The sequence below is a fragment of the Neomonachus schauinslandi genome, chromosome 5 (assembly GCF_002201575.2).
Source record: "Neomonachus schauinslandi chromosome 5, ASM220157v2, whole genome shotgun sequence".
NCBI classification, from domain to species: Eukaryota; Metazoa; Chordata; class Mammalia; order Carnivora; family Phocidae; genus Neomonachus; species Neomonachus schauinslandi.
In genome coordinates, this window is record NC_058407.1 from 148,570,608 (window position 1) to 148,588,616 (window position 18,009).

General features: G+C 39.0%; 1 protein-coding gene across 2 annotated transcripts in view; it reads left to right on the top strand.

Annotated features, from left to right (window-relative positions):
- The window catches only part of MRTFB (myocardin related transcription factor B), a 190,217-nt gene that overhangs the window by 129,113 nt on the left and 43,095 nt on the right, over positions 1 to 18,009 (top strand). For both annotated transcript variants that reach the window (XM_021698346.1, XM_044915621.1), the window contains 5 exons: positions 2,881 to 2,946; positions 5,213 to 5,268; positions 6,570 to 6,645; positions 10,001 to 10,162; positions 11,478 to 11,656. In XM_021698346.1, coding sequence (XP_021554021.1) covers positions 2,881 to 2,946; positions 5,213 to 5,268; positions 6,570 to 6,645; positions 10,001 to 10,162; positions 11,478 to 11,656 — 539 coding nt within the window. The remainder of the gene's footprint in view (positions 1 to 2,880; positions 2,947 to 5,212; positions 5,269 to 6,569; positions 6,646 to 10,000; positions 10,163 to 11,477; positions 11,657 to 18,009) is intronic.

Genomic DNA, 18,009 nt, shown 5'->3' on the forward strand with positions numbered 1-18,009 from the left:
GACATTTCCCAGAATTGTGAGCCTGCACCGATTTGTACTTTTTATAACCAGTAGTTATTCTCAGAGGAGCTTCGATCAAGTTGTGAGTGACTGGTTGTAGTTAATATGGGCAAATACGGTAATTGTGTTTTAACACTGACCCAAGGTGGCAATGTACCCGAGTCTCTCTGCAGGGCACTGTGCCTGATACTCCATATAATGTGCTCAGCGCCGCCCACCTAGCGCTAGAGGTGAAAACTAAATCAAGCTGGGTAATCAGTCTTAACAACGTGACTGGTTATTTGCGCCCCTGCCTCATCATCCGTTCGTGTTCTTGCTGATGCCTTTGCTTTAAAGCAAACCTTGCATTCACAGCTGCAGCTCCTTCTGCCCTTGGCCGTGCATACCAGACGTGCACCTTGCAGCCCGTAACGGACACCTGATAGGCGGGCACTTGGTCAACGAACAGGCCTGCAGAAGGCTGCCTGCTGCGCCTGCTTTGAGTGACGCTGTAGTGTGATGACACTGCTTCTTGGGAAAATTCTGGAGGCAATGAGGAGAGGAGAGTTGATTGGGAAGATTATTCTCCTCCCTTCAAGCAGTAGGACATAAGGAAGGTTGTTTTGCCACATAGAAAACCGGATGGAAAACACAAGTGGTCCGTGTTTGGTGTTTGTTTTATCTTAACAGTTGGTGACATGCATTCACTTTGCGTGTTACCCTCGTGGTAGCACGTACCTTTGCATGTCAGCATGAGAACGTGATTTTTAGTCCAAGATCTTCTAGCTGACGGGGCTGCTATCACAGTGCATGAGTGCAGCTGACCAGCGCGTCCAGTCAGGAGACGCTTCAAGGCTAATGAGCGTTGTCATCACTGTTGGTTTGCAAATGAAGTTGTCGCCAACATATCCGTCATTCCAAGATGCCATTCGCCCTAAAAATATGTATTGTCTTTGATACCTCTGTCTCACAAGTATGGTGCTTTGTTTGTTTGTGTGTTTGTTTTAAACCAAAGAAGGGGGCTGTTGATGTTTTCATTACCCTTTCTGTTTTACACCTTTCTTTGAGGACTCCCTTGTGAGAAAGGAAGGATACTCCTGCTAGAGATGCATCAGCAGACATGGACCACCGTGTTCCAGAAGTGTCAGCCTTTGAACTGGAGATTGTTCTGACCCTTTTCTCCTCTCAGTATTCCTCTTCTTGGGATTCTGCCTCTTGAATGTGACCATCTCAAATTCAGACAAGCATTAACTTTAGCATTCATAGAAAAATGTTAGAGTATGCAGGCATTTGGGTGCTATCCTATTTATGGGTCATCTCTTTGGGTTATTTTTGTTCCTAGTAAAACACCATGATGGGAACATACTATCCTCAGTAAACTTTTAAGTTATCAGGGAAAAGATCTTTGTGTTAGAGCGTAATTGATTCGAAGTATCACAGATACTTTGATATTATTATCTCACATTTTAATGTGAGAAGCATGTGCATATATTTTTTTGACCCGTTAAATTTTTCTTTTGCTTAGTGTAATAGAATCTTAGGTCAGTTGCTTCAGTTCTAAATGGGATGTCAGTGATGCTTTGTGATCCTATGGCCCCCAAAAGAAGCAAAACAGATTTTTTCAGTATTTAATAAAGGATGACATTCATATCTAGCAATAAATAAGAAAACGTGTTTAAAAGCCATTTTACAGTCTAGACTATTTTGGAAGTATATCTAGGCTTGTGCTCTGCAGTCAGCACAAGGGCAAGCAAAAAGCAAGGATATAAGGGCCATGGGCCCTGCATCTTTAGATCTCAGGGTTTTATTGCAAGTAGGAGCCATAGTGTGCATTGCATTTGAGCCTGGGTACAAGACTGGTCTGAGCTAGCCTCTTGTTCCAGCCATCACCCCCTTGCTAGAACATTCTCTTTCTTCAAGAAATACATAAAGGTAATTTTTTTTTTTTTTAGCATCTTGGCAACCCTTAATAAGCCTAACTTTGGTTTTCATCCACAGATGAAACCATAAAAATCAAAATAGAAACTTCAAATTGAATGTAAGGTAAACCAAGGAAAGTATTTTTCAGAGTTACTTCATGTATTCCTCTTTTGTGAAATTAGCTCATTTTCCAGATACAAAAATAGATGCTAGGAAAGGAAGCTGCTTAAGAAATCGAGGAGGAAAATTATTTTTATTAAATTTGGCAAAGTGGATTTTTACATTTTGTGATGTATTCTTCATTCCCTACAAGTTCTAATGATTCATTTATCCTTTCTTCATTAAAATGGTAAGATATCAATTGACTTCAGCTTTTTGAGAACTTGTAGAATGAGACATGTGTTATGTTTGTGCAAAGATTATTAAACTAAGTTCTTAATGTAGAAATTTTCCTTTGGGTTATTAGTAATATCTCACAGGTCTAATTTTTATTACAAATTTGGCCTTCATTAAAGCTATTTAAAGCTTGTTCCAGATGGCACAAGTCTCTCCAAATGAGCCAATCTTAAAATAAATTTTTGTTATTAACTTGCTTTAAAAAAAAACTAATGTCATGGAATCTCACCTTTCTATTTCTACCAATTAGACTTTTTTTATTAGGAAGTCTTAATGTATAGGCCAAACATTTTGGTTCATTGGCTGAGTACTTTGTGATTGTATTTAAACAACACTTAGCTCTATTCATTAAATTAAGATTATTAACTAAACAAAAAATGTGCTAAAAGAACTTCAGAGTTCACCAAACAGGTAGAAACTACACACTGATTTTCTTTCTGTAAGTCGGATGGTGCCAGGTGGTATCCTTACTCAGTTATGAACAGAAGGTGTTTAATAAAGCTTAGTTGTGTCTCCTCTGGAACTTGGGAAGTTGGGTCCCACCATTGCTTATAAACTCCAATGGTGATTCTTTCCTTTTCACAGTGCTCCAGCTGAGACTGCAGCAAAGGAGGACAAGGGAGCAACTGGTGGACCAGGGCATCATGCCACGTAAGATTTAAGCGTCACTGTCACCTCCAGTGTGATGTAACAAAATGCACATGTCTGAGGAGAACCTGGAGCACACTCTGCTTTGAGATGTGTCCATTGAGTCAATATACAATTACCAAATGAGCTGATAAGGAAAACCAGGCATCAGCATTGCCAACCTAAGAGAATCATCTCAAATACGTTCTGAAAACCAGATGTAGCTTAAAAGATGGGCTTGAATTCTGTATTACATAACAAAAACTGGGAAACTAGGTTAAGATCAGGTCTTACTTCATGCATGAACGTTTGTTTTAGTTTTGAAATAATTAAAGTCATCTCTGTGTAATAGGTCCAGTGTTACTTAGACTTGCAAAAGTAACATGATAAAATTAATTCAAAAACCTTGTTCTACTTTAATTTATTTAATTCAAAATAATTATCTTTGGTACAGTGTAGTGTGTGGTCTGTAATGAAGTGCATCTCCGTTATAGGACTAATAAGCATTCTATTTATAATTAATAAACCCTTTCTTGCCCAAGTGCACATAATTTCCAAGTATCTTGAGGCCTCCTTCCTTCATTTTTTAGAGTTGATTAATTTTAGAATATTTGCCCATTGTCTTCTTACCTTTACTCACTTAAGTTTGGAGGTGATTTTGTATTTTAGAGGGGAATACTGGTTGCTTTGGTGTTAGGATTATTTATATGGATGTTTACCTAAAAATTGATTTATCCAGAAAGTAACTTATTTGGCTTTAAAAGACTAACGAGAAATTACAAAATGTACTTATGCTTCCCTGTCCTCTGAATCATTGATATTACTTTTTTTTGGTTCATAGAACAATTTTTCTCTGCAGTAGGTATTTTTCCCAATGAAACTTTTTTTCTGGACTACTGATAATTATCTAAATATTTTCAATCTAGTATCATGATAGACGCAAAAGCTGGTTTGATGATCTGCCAGATTTCTCTACCACTACATTCCTGACAATGAACCAATCAGATAGTATCAAATTAGGATGTTTAAGACACCACCACTAGTCCACTGTTGGGAGCTGGTCCCTAGTCAAACCCATTTGGGCTGGGCTCCGGGGAATCTTTGTGGTGCTTCAAGTACCAGAGCTGAAAATAATTCTGCCAAGAGCCGATAGGCCAAGTTTTGGAGGTGACAACCCAAGTAAGCATAGCCCAAATCCCATCCATATTATCTGACTGCCCGGAGTTATAAGTGGACGTACACACAAAAGGTTTTGCAAAGATAATTGATAGAAATACTGTAGTAAATGATGTTTTAACAAAAGATTGCTTATCCACACTCTGGGATTCTGGAATATTTAAAGTACTAACAGTTAACATATTAAAGAAGCACTATGTCTTTAGAGTAAGTTGTATTGTAATACAACAGAAAGAGCATGAAACTTTGTAATTCCCAATTCTAGATTTAAATTCTACTTTGACCACAGTCTAGTTGTATGACTTTAAGAATTCATTTAACCGGGCGCCTGGGTGGCTCAGTCGGTTAGGCGGCTGCCTTCAGCTCAGGTCATGATCCTGGAGTCCCGGGATCGAGTCCCGCATCAGGCTCCCTGCTCAGCGGGGAGTCTGCTTCTCCCTCTGACCCTCCTCCCTCTCGTGCTCTCTGTCTCTCATTCTCTCTCACAAATAAATAAATAAAATCTTTAAAAAAAAAAAAAAGAATTCATTTAACCGCTTTGAGCCTTTTTATCTGTACTGGGGCTAATACCTACCTTGCAAGGTGGTAGTGATGATCAACAGTGATGTAATGGTGATGGGCCACAGTGCACAGGGCTATGAGCATATGGAGTCGCAGTGAATGGTGACTCAGCTCTGCTATGCAGAGAGCCCTCGTTTTCAAGATTAGATCACTCCTAGGTTAAATGTCCTGAGGATATTTGGGCTTTTTCCAGCATCTTATAGGGCCACTAAGAGCAAAGCCCTGTCAAGGAATCACCACACAGTTCCCTTGGTGGTGGTAATTTGGCCCAACTATTGGCTGCAACCGTCTGAGCTGGCATTTGCATTGTCATTATGTATACAGTTCTAGTTAAATGTTCACTTGTTTTATTTGTGAAGACATAATTTTAATTCTGAAACATTTATAAACGTTTTTAAATTTCACACATCTCGTAAAGGAACTAGTAATAAGTGGAACTGTAGATAAAACTAATAAGATTAAGAGGGAACATGGACATAATGTACCCTAACGTTTGACTGAAATATTAACACCTCTATCTCTACTCCCGAAATGATTCCTGTTCTTCTCACAGCTTTGAAGAGCCCAGCTGCATTCCATGAGCAGATAAAAAGCTTGGAACGAGCCAGAGTAAGAAATTTCAGTTTCAAATGTTCTGTGCTTCTCTCTTTTATTTTAAAGTACCTGTGGGCAAGTAGCAGTCTTCCTCCTAAATATTGTCAATAGAGAAAATGCAGTGTATTTTCAGGACACATGGCATGTAGCGTAATATATTCTGGGGTGGTTTTAGCTTGGCAGTTTGTAGAAAATGCATGACGTTCACCTTTTGTTCATTTAAAACTTGTAACTAGTGTTGTACATAAAGGACAAATCACACCTCACTTTGTTGCTTTCAGGGCATACCAACAGTTTTTAGAATAATAATGGAGTAGTTCTGCCATTTGTAACCCCTGCAGACCAACAGCCCAGTGATGTCCTGACTTCCCCATCTTTAAGTAGTTTCTTTACTGGGTCCGTGGTAGCTGTACATTTGAAGGGCAGGAGGATTTGCTGAATAAAAGAATGTTGTTAGGTTCAACTCTGCTTTACTCTTTGAGAGGTTTTCATCTTATTTGCACATCGATTTCGTGTTTATTACTTTTCTTTTAAAGGGCTCTTATGCACATTCATTCTTTTTCCTTTGCAATATGAAAATAAGCATGTTCCAAAAATTCCACAGGAATTTTCCCAGAATGCAATAATGGTCTCTTAGAATCTTATAAAATATAAAACCCATTTGAAAGCCTTATTGTTCAAGTTGAGAACTGTTCTGAATAAGAAAATATGATCAAGGATATGAATTTACCAACAAACATACATTAGGATTTTAGAGAAATTTGTAATTTAGGGGCGCCTGGGTGGTTCATTCGTTAAGTGTCTGCCTTCGGCTCAGGTCATGATCCTGGCGTCCTGAGATCGAGCCCCGCATCAGGCTCCCTGCTCCGCGGGAAGCCTGCTTCTCCCTCTCCCACTCCCCCTGCTTGTGTTCCCTCTTTTGCTGTGTCTCTCTCTGTCAAATAAATAAATAAGATCTTAAAAAAAAAAAATTTTTTTTTTATGTGACCTGAAGTATAGATGTTTAGCTATTTAAATAATCAAAATCCTATGTCTGTTCAAATTATGAGCTTTTGCCTTTTCCAAGTTTTAAAATAAAAGTCTGTAGAGTGCTTACTTTATGCCAGCAGGCACTTCAACCCTGTACAGTTTTGAAGCCTGCAATTTAAATTATGTATCGGATAATAGCTTTTCAAAGTACTAATTTCTACTCTTTACTTCCCAAAATCATGACCAAAGAGTATACAATTTATTTAAATGGAGTACCTTGAGAGAAAAATGTAAAACCACAAAAAGTCATAAACAATTTATGGTAAGACTCTCTCTCTTTTTTAAAGACTGAAAACTTTTTGAAGCATAAGATTCGGAGCCGACCAGATCGTTCTGAACTTGTCAGGATGCATATTTTGGAAGGTAAAATTTTTATTTCTGCTTATTTTGCTGTGTTTTCTCAAAAAAAGAAGTGAGAATTCCACCATTGTTGTTTATTCCCACTTCAGTAACTTTTTACCCTACAGGCTGACATCCTCCAAATTGGAGAGCAACATGAAGACCCAAAGCTAAAATGTTATGTTAGATACATGGGGAAGGGGGGGTCTGATTCTCCAAATAACCAATTTGTGGACTGACTCTTCCCCCACCAACTAATGCCATAGATGTCTCTACCATCTGTTCTGGAAAAACATTTTTGGTCCAGAGGATGTCTTCATCAGTGAGGAACATATGCCCATTAAATCATGAAGGGTACAGTGGCCATGAGTCTATCCCTAGATTTTCAGCTACCTAGACGCAGTTATGTACCTGGTGCAGTGCCCACACTTAATGTCTTCTGTTTGTTGTTACTTACCCACAACAATCCCGCTTGATCTGACCATTAACATAAATATCCTCCACTCAGCCCCCTAGGTTTTCTCGATGGTCTAGCCTCATCACTTGTGAAGTGATGGTAGGGACAGTTCTGTTCCATCTCATGAGACACGTGGCTTAGGCTGGATGTTTTTCTCTCTAAGACAGACCATTCTTAAAAGCTGGTTTCCCCACTGTAAGTTCCAAAGTTACATTTTCTTTTGTTGTTTTGCTTCTCTGATTTATTGAGCAAGACCAGGAGCTTGACCCTGTGATAGTCTTGAGTGTGTTCAACCCTGAGATGACACAGAAAGAATCTGAAAATTTTTCAAATTGAGAGACAGTTCTCAAGTAGGAGGAATATTATATTTGTTCTTCTGGCCTAATGATAGAGTTAATATTAGAATTAGGTTGGTATTACAAAGTATTAGATTGTTGCTCAACATAAGAAATAATATCCTAAAGGTCAGACATGTCCAAAAATCTTCTGGAAGTGATATGGTTGCCCTCATTTGAGGTGGTCATTCATTGGCCAATGAGCTAGACCCCAGAGACCCAACAAGTGAGCCAGATGGATGCCTGCCTGCACGAAGCTTACATTCTGGTAGCACAGACAGATAATAAACAGGCAAAACAAATGAATTACAGATTGTGGAAAGTGCTCAATAGGCAAGAAAACAGGCTGCTGTGATAGGGACTAGGCACAGGCTGACACCACAGTAAGGACATTGTAAAGAAATTCCAAGGATCAAGTTGGTATCTATAGCCCGAAGTGGGGTTTCTTCTACTCCAAAGAATCTACGTATCTGGGGTGGGAGGTAAGAGGTCTGTGCCTTTCACTACTTTCGGTTGTGTTCTCAGAAGTCCATTGGACTAAAGCTTTCCCAGAACTGCAGTGTTAGGGTGGGAACAGCTACCTGCTGTCAGACATAAATGAATCTTCAAGAGGCAAATGTACTGGTAAGTAACTGGACAAATGGCTCCTTCTGTGCCTAAAAAGATCTTGACCTAGAAAGGACATTTTTGAAGGGAAAATGCTATCTGTTTCAACTTGCCTTCTAACTGTAACAGGCTTTATTAATATCATTAAAACCAGGGCAAATACATTTAACTTGATATCAAAAGGAATCATATTTGTTTTTTTAAAATAAAGATAACCCAACATTTAAAAACCTAACTATGTATATGAATGAACCATAAGTGATGTTTTTAGGACATCTGTTCTCAAGTTGGGATTTTTGAAGTAAGAAAGAATATGTCATTTGTAATTTAAAAAATAACGTCAAACCACCCCCCAACTTATTTTTAAGATTATCCCAATTTTGATTGAATTGGATGTTTGGCAGGCAAAAGTCTAAATTATTTTTCTGAAGTTCAGCTAAAATTCAGCCTCAGCGCCAGAGAGATGAGGAGATGATAAGACCAAGATCAGAAACATAACAAAATGCCAGCCTCTCTTATTTGCTTTTGGGATATTTTCATTCCAGACGTATTCCTGATATTACTTGGATGTGTTGGTGTGAGAGAGGAGAAAGACTGTCCTACCTAGATCTTAACAAAGCATTTAAACATCCACCTGAGAGTGATCTGCATGATCATCATCTTTCTTGCATAAACCACAGCTGTCGTACATCATCTACAATTTCCATTTAGGGTGGAAAAACAACATAAAGACCCTTGAAAAGCAATCTGAGTTGAAAATCCTAGATTTTACCATTTTCCCCAAATATTTTAGTTGTTAATTGCCCTAATTTGACAGCGATTTGTTTTTTAATGACTCACCTTTATCAAGTCCTCCCAAAGCATTTAAATTAGGTTCCCAAGAAATAATTTCATTTTTGAAGTTTATCATTTTCCTATAACATTTAGTTCAGTTATGTATTGACATCAGATATGAACTGATAAGAACTGTTTTGTGGACAATCAAGGTTGACTTTCGGTAAGCATATAACTCGACTTGTGGAACGAAAAGTGTTCAGATGTGCTGGACAGTAGTTTATGGGCTATGGGCTTTTGGCGAGCTTTGGGCTTCAGCCAGGACATTTTACCTGCCAAAAAAAGAACATCAGTGATCCTGAGATTACTTATGGGGAATTTCATTCTTCTACTATATAATTTAAGAGGCAAGTAACGGTCAACTCAGAATTTTGGGTTAACACCTCACCATTTTTTATCAGTTATAAACATTATTGAGAACAAAATAATAAAATGTTAATGAGAGGTACCAGAAATGCAAGTCATTGACAGAATTACCCAAATGAATGAGTTACGATATTTACATTACTTTCACATTTGTTGTACAATTTCATCCATTTGTAAGTAGATGAGTTGAGGCTTCTTTATGATCATTAGTTACCCAGTAATTGAATGTTTCAAAGTTATATATTCAGAACTAAACCCAGATTCTTAATTACGACCGACTCTGAGACACACAGGGACCAATCTAAGAATATGACCTGTAGCTCTTCCCATTGACTCCTGCAGAGAAGCTTATAACCTAAGTAAGATCAGTGGCCCTGTTTCTAGGAATTGACTTTCCAAGGCAGCCAAATCTAAAACTGTATACTTCTTGAGCCATGGACCACATCTCTCTTGTCCATCCTCCATATCTCCAATACCTAATAAATGTCAGTGTAACCCTCCTGCCATAAATGAACGATAGCAGTACCCCAGTTTTTGGCTTCAGTTCATGTTAATTTGAGTCTGAGAGCATTGTATAGACAATATAAAGTGCCCAGGATTAAAAATATATAAATGTATACTAGAGCATTCTTAAACGGTCATTTTCTCTTTCCATAAATACATTGAGAACACATAAATAAAAATATGTTTAAGCCAGTTTAAATTAAATTCAGTTGACCTGAAATAACATTATGGAATAGGGTAATTCAAGTAATGGTTAAAACTGTGTTTCCTCTTTTAGAGACATTTGCAGAGCCGTCCTTGCAGGCCACTCAGATGAAGCTGAAAAGAGCTCGACTAGCTGATGATCTGAATGAAAAGATTGCTCAAAGACCTGGTCCTATGGAGCTGGTAGAGAAAAACATCCTTCCCGTAGACTCCAGTGTTAAGGAAGCAATTATAGGCAAGACGCCAAAAATTTACTATTTTCTGGGAGAAAGAGGAACTTGGAAATTTAAAACAAATTTAACCTAAAAAGCCAGCACCAATTATGAGTGTTGTTTTCTGCGTGAAGTAGAAATTGATTAACACTTGCACCAGTTCCCAATATTATTGTTATTTCTTTATGCTTGCTGAGACTAGCATCTCTTACCAGTTAACACAGAGATTCCTCTTGTCACATCTGAGGTTGATGTCCTTAGGTTCCAATTTCATTATGATGTTTTCTAAATTAACTTTATTGCATTACACCATTTAATTCCTCTTGTGTTAAGATTTTTACAGACTTCGTTATTTAATTCTGTTTACTTCTAGGAAAGATAAATTGCTTGTTCAGTATGAGTTCAGCAAAGTAAACAGCACATGAGTACAGATGTATTTATTAAGAAGGGTAATATCTGTCCATTTTATCCTGATCTTCTCACACTTAGTTACTAATGGTTCCACCTCCCCGCGCCCCCCACCCCCCCCCCGACAGGCTTTTTTTTCTGGCAAAAGTTTTAGCAGGAAAAAAAAATCTGGAATAATACCACTTATTCAGCAAGCAATTTTGAAAAGTTAATATCCTACTATAAAAACTATTATAGTTTCCATTACTCTGGGGACTTCGTATTTTGTATTAGTATGAGTTTAAATCTTAGGCAGTTTGTAGTCAGTGATCCTAAGTAGTACATTCACTGATGATTCCATTCAGTCCCAAAGAAATAGGAGCCCAAAAGGTAAGGTGTCAGTATCACTGGGCCACTCCAAGAAGTAGGACTCATCAGCAGATACCGAGTTGTGGCCCCATTTTCTCCCACGCCTCTTTATGTTTTTTAACAGTTGTATCCAAATCAGGATCCACACAAGATCTACACACCTTGTCTTTGGCTGATGTCTCTCTTACGTCTGAATCTCCTGTGTGGATCTTCTTCCTCCTCTTTTCTTACTGTGTATCTGTTGGGGAGCAGGCCTTATTATGTTCTCTAGCCTGTCCACATACTGGATCTTACTGAATGCATTAGCATTCCCAGTGTCACTGAAAATTTTTCTTGCCTTCTGTACTTCCTGAAACCAGTAGTTGGATCCAAAGGCTTGATCTGATTCAGGTCTGACTTTTTCCCCAAGTATTCATCATAGGTAGTGGTGTGTTCTTCCTCTGGGAAGTACATTATGTTCATTTTTTTTTTTTTTTAAGCCAGCTTCTTACATTCTTGTAATAAACAATGTTTCTCCTTCTTTATCATTTTAAGCTTGGTATTCCAAGGCCAAGATAAGTTGAAAATCATTTCTTTCTTTAGGCGTTGGGAAGGAGGACTATCCTCAGACTCAGGGCGATTTCTCATTTGACGAAGACAGCAGTGATGCCTTGTCTCCAGACCAGCCAGCCAGCCAGGAGTCACAGGGGTCAGCCGCGTCCCCAAGTGAGCCAAAAGTTAGCGAATCTCCGTCTCCTGTGACTACAAACACTCCAGCCCAGGTATCACCTTCCTCATTTCTCCCCCTAAACAGAGAGTGCCTTGTTTTTTATATATCAAGGTAACTACGTTTCTTCTTCTTCCAGAAGAAAATTTAAAAGTGTGGGAAAATAGAGATTTTTTTTTCACCTGTGATACAAACACTGTTAACATTTTTCAGTAGATTCTTAGATTTTATTTCTGTTCTGTATCCACATTTTTATTTTACAAATGGTTGTGTAGTTTGCTTTTTAAAAATTTTTCTCATAACTTTTGTTGGGGATGTAATTCACATACTATAAAATAGACCCTCCCCCTCCTTCTTTTTTCTGCCGTCTTAACCGGTTTAAAATGTGCGACTCAGTCTTGTTAAGTACACTCTCATTGTTGTGCAGCAGATCTCCAGAACCTTTTTGTCTTGCAAAACTGAAACTGTACCCTTTAAACAGCAGCCCTCAGCCCCTTTCTCCGGGCCCTGACAATCACAATTCCATTTCCAATTCTAAGAATTTGACTACTTTAGGGTGGGGGGATGTGTGAAGTAGGTGATGGGGATTAAAGAGTACACTTATCACGAAGAGCACTGAGTCAAGTATAGAATTGCTGAATCACTGTATTGTCCCCCTGAAACTAATATAACATTGCATGTTAACTATACCGGAATTTAAATAAATACATATATACATACATACATAGGAATTTGACTCCTTCAGATGTCTCATATAAGTGGAATCATACAATATTTGCCTTTCTGTGACTGGCTTCTGTCACTTAACATAAAATCTTCAAGGTTTGTTCATGTTGTGGGCTGTGACAGGATCGCCTTCATTTTTAAGGCTGAATAATATCCCATTATTTGGATATACCGTATTTTGTTTACCCGTCCGTCAGTGGACATTGGGCTGCTTCCCTGTCTTGGCTATTGTGAATAATGGTGCTAGGTACCTTGGTTTGGAAATACCTCTTCGAGACCCTGCTTTCAATTCTTTGGAGCATATACCCAGAAGTGGGATTGATGGATCATATGGGAATTCTATCTTAAATTTATTAAGGAACCGCCATACCATTTCCATAGTGGCTGTACCATTTCACACTCCCACCAGCGGCATGCAAGGGTTTCAGTTTCACCACATCCTCACCAACACTTATTAATTGGTATGAAGTGATATCTTATTGTGGTTTTGATTTGCCTTTCTCTAATGATTAGTGCTGTTAAGCATCTTTTCGTATGTTTGTTGGCCATTTGTGTATCATCTTTGGAGATATATCAGTTTGAGTCCTTTGCCCATCGTTAATAAGATTATTTGTTTTTCTGCTGTTAAATTGTAGAAGTTTTTTGTATATTCTGGATATTAACCCCTTTTCAGATATATGATGAGCAAACATTTTCTCCCATTCTTTGTGTTGCCTTTTTCCTCTACTAATAGTGTCCTTTGAGGCACAGAAGTTTTTAAGTTTGATATAGTGCTATTTGTCTATTTTGGGGTTTGTTACCTGTGCTTTAGGTATTCTACTAAGAAATTATGGCCCAGTGCAGTGTTATGAAGCTTCTTCTCTCTGTTTTTTTCTAGGATTTTTATAGGCTTGAATCTTACATTTTTAACCCATTTTAATTTTTGTATATGGTGTACGATAAGGATCCATCTTCATTCTTTTGCATGTGAATATCCAATTTTCCCAGCATCATTTATTGAAAAGACTGTCCTTTCCCCTGGGCACTTCTGTTGAAGATCATTTGACCACATACATAATAATTTAAGGACTCTGAATTCTGTTGCATTGGCTTATATGTTTGTCTTGAAGTCAGGAAGTGTGAGACCTCCAACTTTGTTCTTTTTCAAGAATGGTTTTGGCTACTTGGGGGTCCCTTGAGATTCCATATGAATGTTAGGATGGATTTTTCTATTTCTATAAAAAATGGTACTGGGAAAATTCACCCTTTTAAAATGTCTAATTCAGTGGTTATTAACATATTCACAGAGCTGTGCAACTATCAACACTACCTGATTCCAGAACATTTTCATCATCCCAGAAAAGAAGCCCATACCCATTAGCAGTCATTCCCCATTATCCCCTCCACCAGCCCTAGGCCACCATCAGTCTACTTCTGTGTCTGGATGTGCCTCTTCTGGACATTTTATATAAATGGAATCATACAATATGTGATCTTTAGTGACTGGCTTCTCTTATTTGGTATGTTTTTAAGGTTCATCCATGTTACAGCCTGTATTAGTACATCATTTGTTATGGCTGAAAAATAGTCCATTGATATACCATATTTTGTGTGTCTGTTCATCACTCCATGGACATTTGATTGGGGCATGTGGCTATTATGTAGTCACATGTTCTACTCCTGAGCTATAGCCCCTAGACATGTGGCCATTATGAATAATGGTGCTTTGAATGTGTGTGGACAAGTTTTTATGTGGACGTGCATTTTCAGTTCTCTTGGGTATTTACCTAGGAATGGAACTGCTGGGTCATGCAGGAGCTCTTATGTCTAAATCACTTTTATACCTTAATCATAATCCTTATAGTGTTCCTTGTCAATAAATTACATTAATCTCATTTTTAATAGGGTAGCTAAGTTCTTTTTTTTTTTTTTTAAGATTTTATTTATTTATTTGACAGAGAGATAGAGAACAAGTAGGCAGAGAGGCAGGCAGAGGGAGAGGGGAAAGCAGGCTTCCTGCGGAGCAGGGAGCCCGATGTGGGGCTCGATCCCAGGACCCCAGGATCATGATCTGAGCCGAAGGCAGCCGCTTAACCAACTGAGCCACCCAGGCGCCCCGCTAAGTTCATCTTTTAACCAATTTCGTATTGTGGGTTGTCCAGACTTGTCTCTATTTTTCACTCTTATGAACACAGTAAGAGCCCCTGTTTTATTTATTTTTTTTTTTAATTTATTTATTAGAGAGAAACAGCAAGAGAGGGAACACAAGCAGTGGGAATGGGAGAGGGAGAACAGGCTTACGCTGAGCAGGGAGCCCGATGCGGGGCTCGATCCCAGGACCCTGGGATCATGACCTGAGCCGAAGGCAGACGCTTCCCACCGACTGAGCCCCCAGGCGCCCCAAGAGCCCCTGTTTTATTCTTACGTACTTGCTGCACACATCGTTTCTATACATACATTGTTGTGCACTTGTCTGATTATTTCTTTGGATAATAGCCAGATTTTGAAATGGATTTGGACCTTTTGTTAGGTAAAAGGTAGGCACTTGAACTGCCTTCCAGGGAGGTAATACAGGTCCCCACTGTCACTATGTCTTTCCCACAAACAGGTAATATCATTACTTTAAACCTTGCACACTGGAGATTTGAAAGTTTTAATTGACTCCTTGATTTTGGTTAGATTGAATTCATTTGTTCAACAATATTTATTGAGCACCTGTTATGTGTCAGATTGTGTTGGGAACTGAAAATCTAGTGCATGCAAAGGAATCTAACAAATATTTTTTGATAATTGCATTGGAAATTCCCATTTCTTATTTTTCAATGGATGTTCCTCTTTCTTTTGGTTATATAAGAACTCTTATGCTAGTTAGTTTTTCATCTCCTTATAATGTTTTTGCCTTACTGAAATTTTAATAACTATTTAGTTATCTTAAAGTCACAGTTATTGATCTACTTAATGGAATTGGTTAGGTTCAGTAGAAAATGTTCTTGTTAAAGCCAAGCATCATAGAATTTTTGAGTTAGAAGGACTTTAGCAATTACCTGGCTTAACCCTTACACCAGACAAGGCCTGGGTTCAGAGAGGTACAGAAATTTGGGGATTCAAAATGTTTGCATATTTTCTTGCAGCATTTCTTCTCATTCGTGAATATATCTGTTAGGTAAGGACTAGGTCTCTCTCTCAGCACCATTTCGTCATTGCCGTTATTACCACCATGATCTGAAATCCATTATTTGCTTATTGTATCTGTGCCTCCAACTAAATAAGATGTGAGCCCATCAGGATAGAGACTTTGACTTTTGGAGGACAAGAGCTACTTCAGAGAGAGAGAGAGAGAGTGTGTGTGTGTGTGTGTGTGTGTCCAGCATGTCCCACAGGCCCTTGGTGTGGAAAAAGTGTGTCACAGTTCAGCACCACAAGCACTGACGGGTGCCAGGCTTGTAGAAGCGGCCGTGTTTGTGTTCTTCCACTTGAGAGTAGAGCCTCTCCAGCTGGGATTCATCAGAGGTTGTGTGGGTACCTAAGTTCATATTCTCCCGTCAGAGTTTCAGGGCAAGAGTGACTGGCCACTTGGCTCGGCTGGAACCCAGTCTGGAAGAAGGTGGGGTCAGCGACCTGCCCATGGGCTGAGGTCGAAGCCGGCGGAAAGGGAGAGCACGGGAGACCAGCCCTAACTGTATTCTCACATACCTGCTGCACCCTGGTTTTGAGCTTTAAAAATAGGGCTAAAAAGAATGTCAAGTATGCAAGTAAATAGCATCAAAAAGCAGTTCTACTTAGCCATTTCGGTTGTTGGTTCTCTGAATAGGTCAGGATACCAGACAGCTCTTAGCGTGGCCTCAGCTTTCAGTTACACGGGATTTTTGTCACGTCCGCCATCTACCTGGTAATGGTGTCATGGCGGTTCCCCTTGTGTGGTAGGAGACTGGCATTTTCCCTCTCCCTGCATCGCTTGTATTAGGTTTTTTACTTTGCTCTTGAAACTTGGTCTCCAGCTAAGTTTGCAAGTGAGAAGCTTTAACCAGACGGAGTCCCACCCAGTGGGCTGACATTCCCAAAGTCCTTGAAGGAAAAAAGGAATAGCAGTGTTTCTTGAAGGATAAATGTGGTCTGTGTATTGCCAGAGTGCAAGGCACACTAAGCCCTGGGTCATTCCGGAACTGAAACGCCGGTTTTTATAACAGTGCTGTTGCTAGAGCCCAGGTTCCGCCTACCACGTGCAGACCACGGACAGTCTGCTTTCTGTCTGTCGGGTCAGCAAGGCCTATGGCAAAAGACCCACTTCGGAGGGTGGTACGCTGCCCACTCACACAGTCAAGGAAAAGAACCCAGAACCTAGCTAAGCTGGCTTGCCTCCACTTTACCTGGGGCGTAATGTCTGCCCCATATACCTTGAGACCTTCTTAAATTGTGTGTCCTTCATAAAATTCCCTTGTACTAAGTGTGTTAGTATTTTTAAGTAAGGAATCTGACAGAGATGCTCATGATTACGCTTTTATTCGTGCAATTAAAGAAGCACCTCCCCATTAACTGTGCTTGCTGTATTGATGTAGAAGAAAGAGGATCCTTGAGGAGGATTATAGGTAAGTTGTAGGTTTTTGGTTTTGGTCTTGTAATCAACTGCACAGGCAAATTTTGTGATGGCTGTAAAGTCTTAGGGATTTTGGTGTCATCTAGGAGTGATAGAGTTTGGGCACATTTTGTACTTTAATTATTTTCACTGTTATCTAGTGTTTGTTTAGTGAATTTGTCCAGGCATCTCACTTCGTATATATAAAATGTATTTATTTCCCTAAATATAATTACTTTCACATTTGTAGTTCAAGTACAGGAAAATGGCTGAGAACACTGCTTTTCATCAGACATCAAGTTTCCAAAGGGCCGGGATGTCCCCTCATTTTATCTCAATGACCTCATCCTGAACACGCAGGGTCCAGCATACAGCAAGTGCTTATTGCTTTAATGAATGAAAAACCCTAGGAGATTATCTCTGCAATTTCTTTTTTCCTGCTTTAGTACTATCATTGGACACCTCCCCCCAAAAGTCCTCTCCTTACTGTTATTGAAATAGCCCACATAAAGACAAGATAACAAAAGAACAACATAAACGTCTTATATTTGGGGTATTCTTTGAGATTCTTAATTTTCAATCTTTAAAATGAAATTCACTGTAAGAGTATAATGGTGAATTTAGTTACTGTGGACCAGTGGTCCTCAAATTGCCTGTAGCGAAAGACTAGTATGTGTTTGTGTTTTATGTAGTGTGTTTAATTTCCAACGTATTTTGGGCTAATCTTCGTGCAGAGTACAATGAGATGGTGGGGTAGCAAGGTGCCTGGCTGGCTCAGCCATAGAGCATGTGACTCTTGATCTCGGGGGTTGTGAGTTTGAGCCCCAAGCTGGGTGCAGAGATTACTTTAAAAAAAAAAAAAAAGTAGTGGGGTAGCATCAAATTTCCACTGCAGGCAGCTAATAGAGGTCCACAGATCACACTTGGAGTAACTCTGTCATAAATTTCCCTTTGCTTCTTGTTTGCCTGAACCAAGGTTTTTCATATGCTAATTAGTCATCATTTCATGCTGCACATTTAATTCCAGGGCTTAAACACATTTTTCTAATTTCCCTGTTCAGTTTTGGTTTTTTTTTTTAATATTTGGCCTAATAGAAAGTTCAAGGCCAGTGCAGGGAATTTCTTTTTGG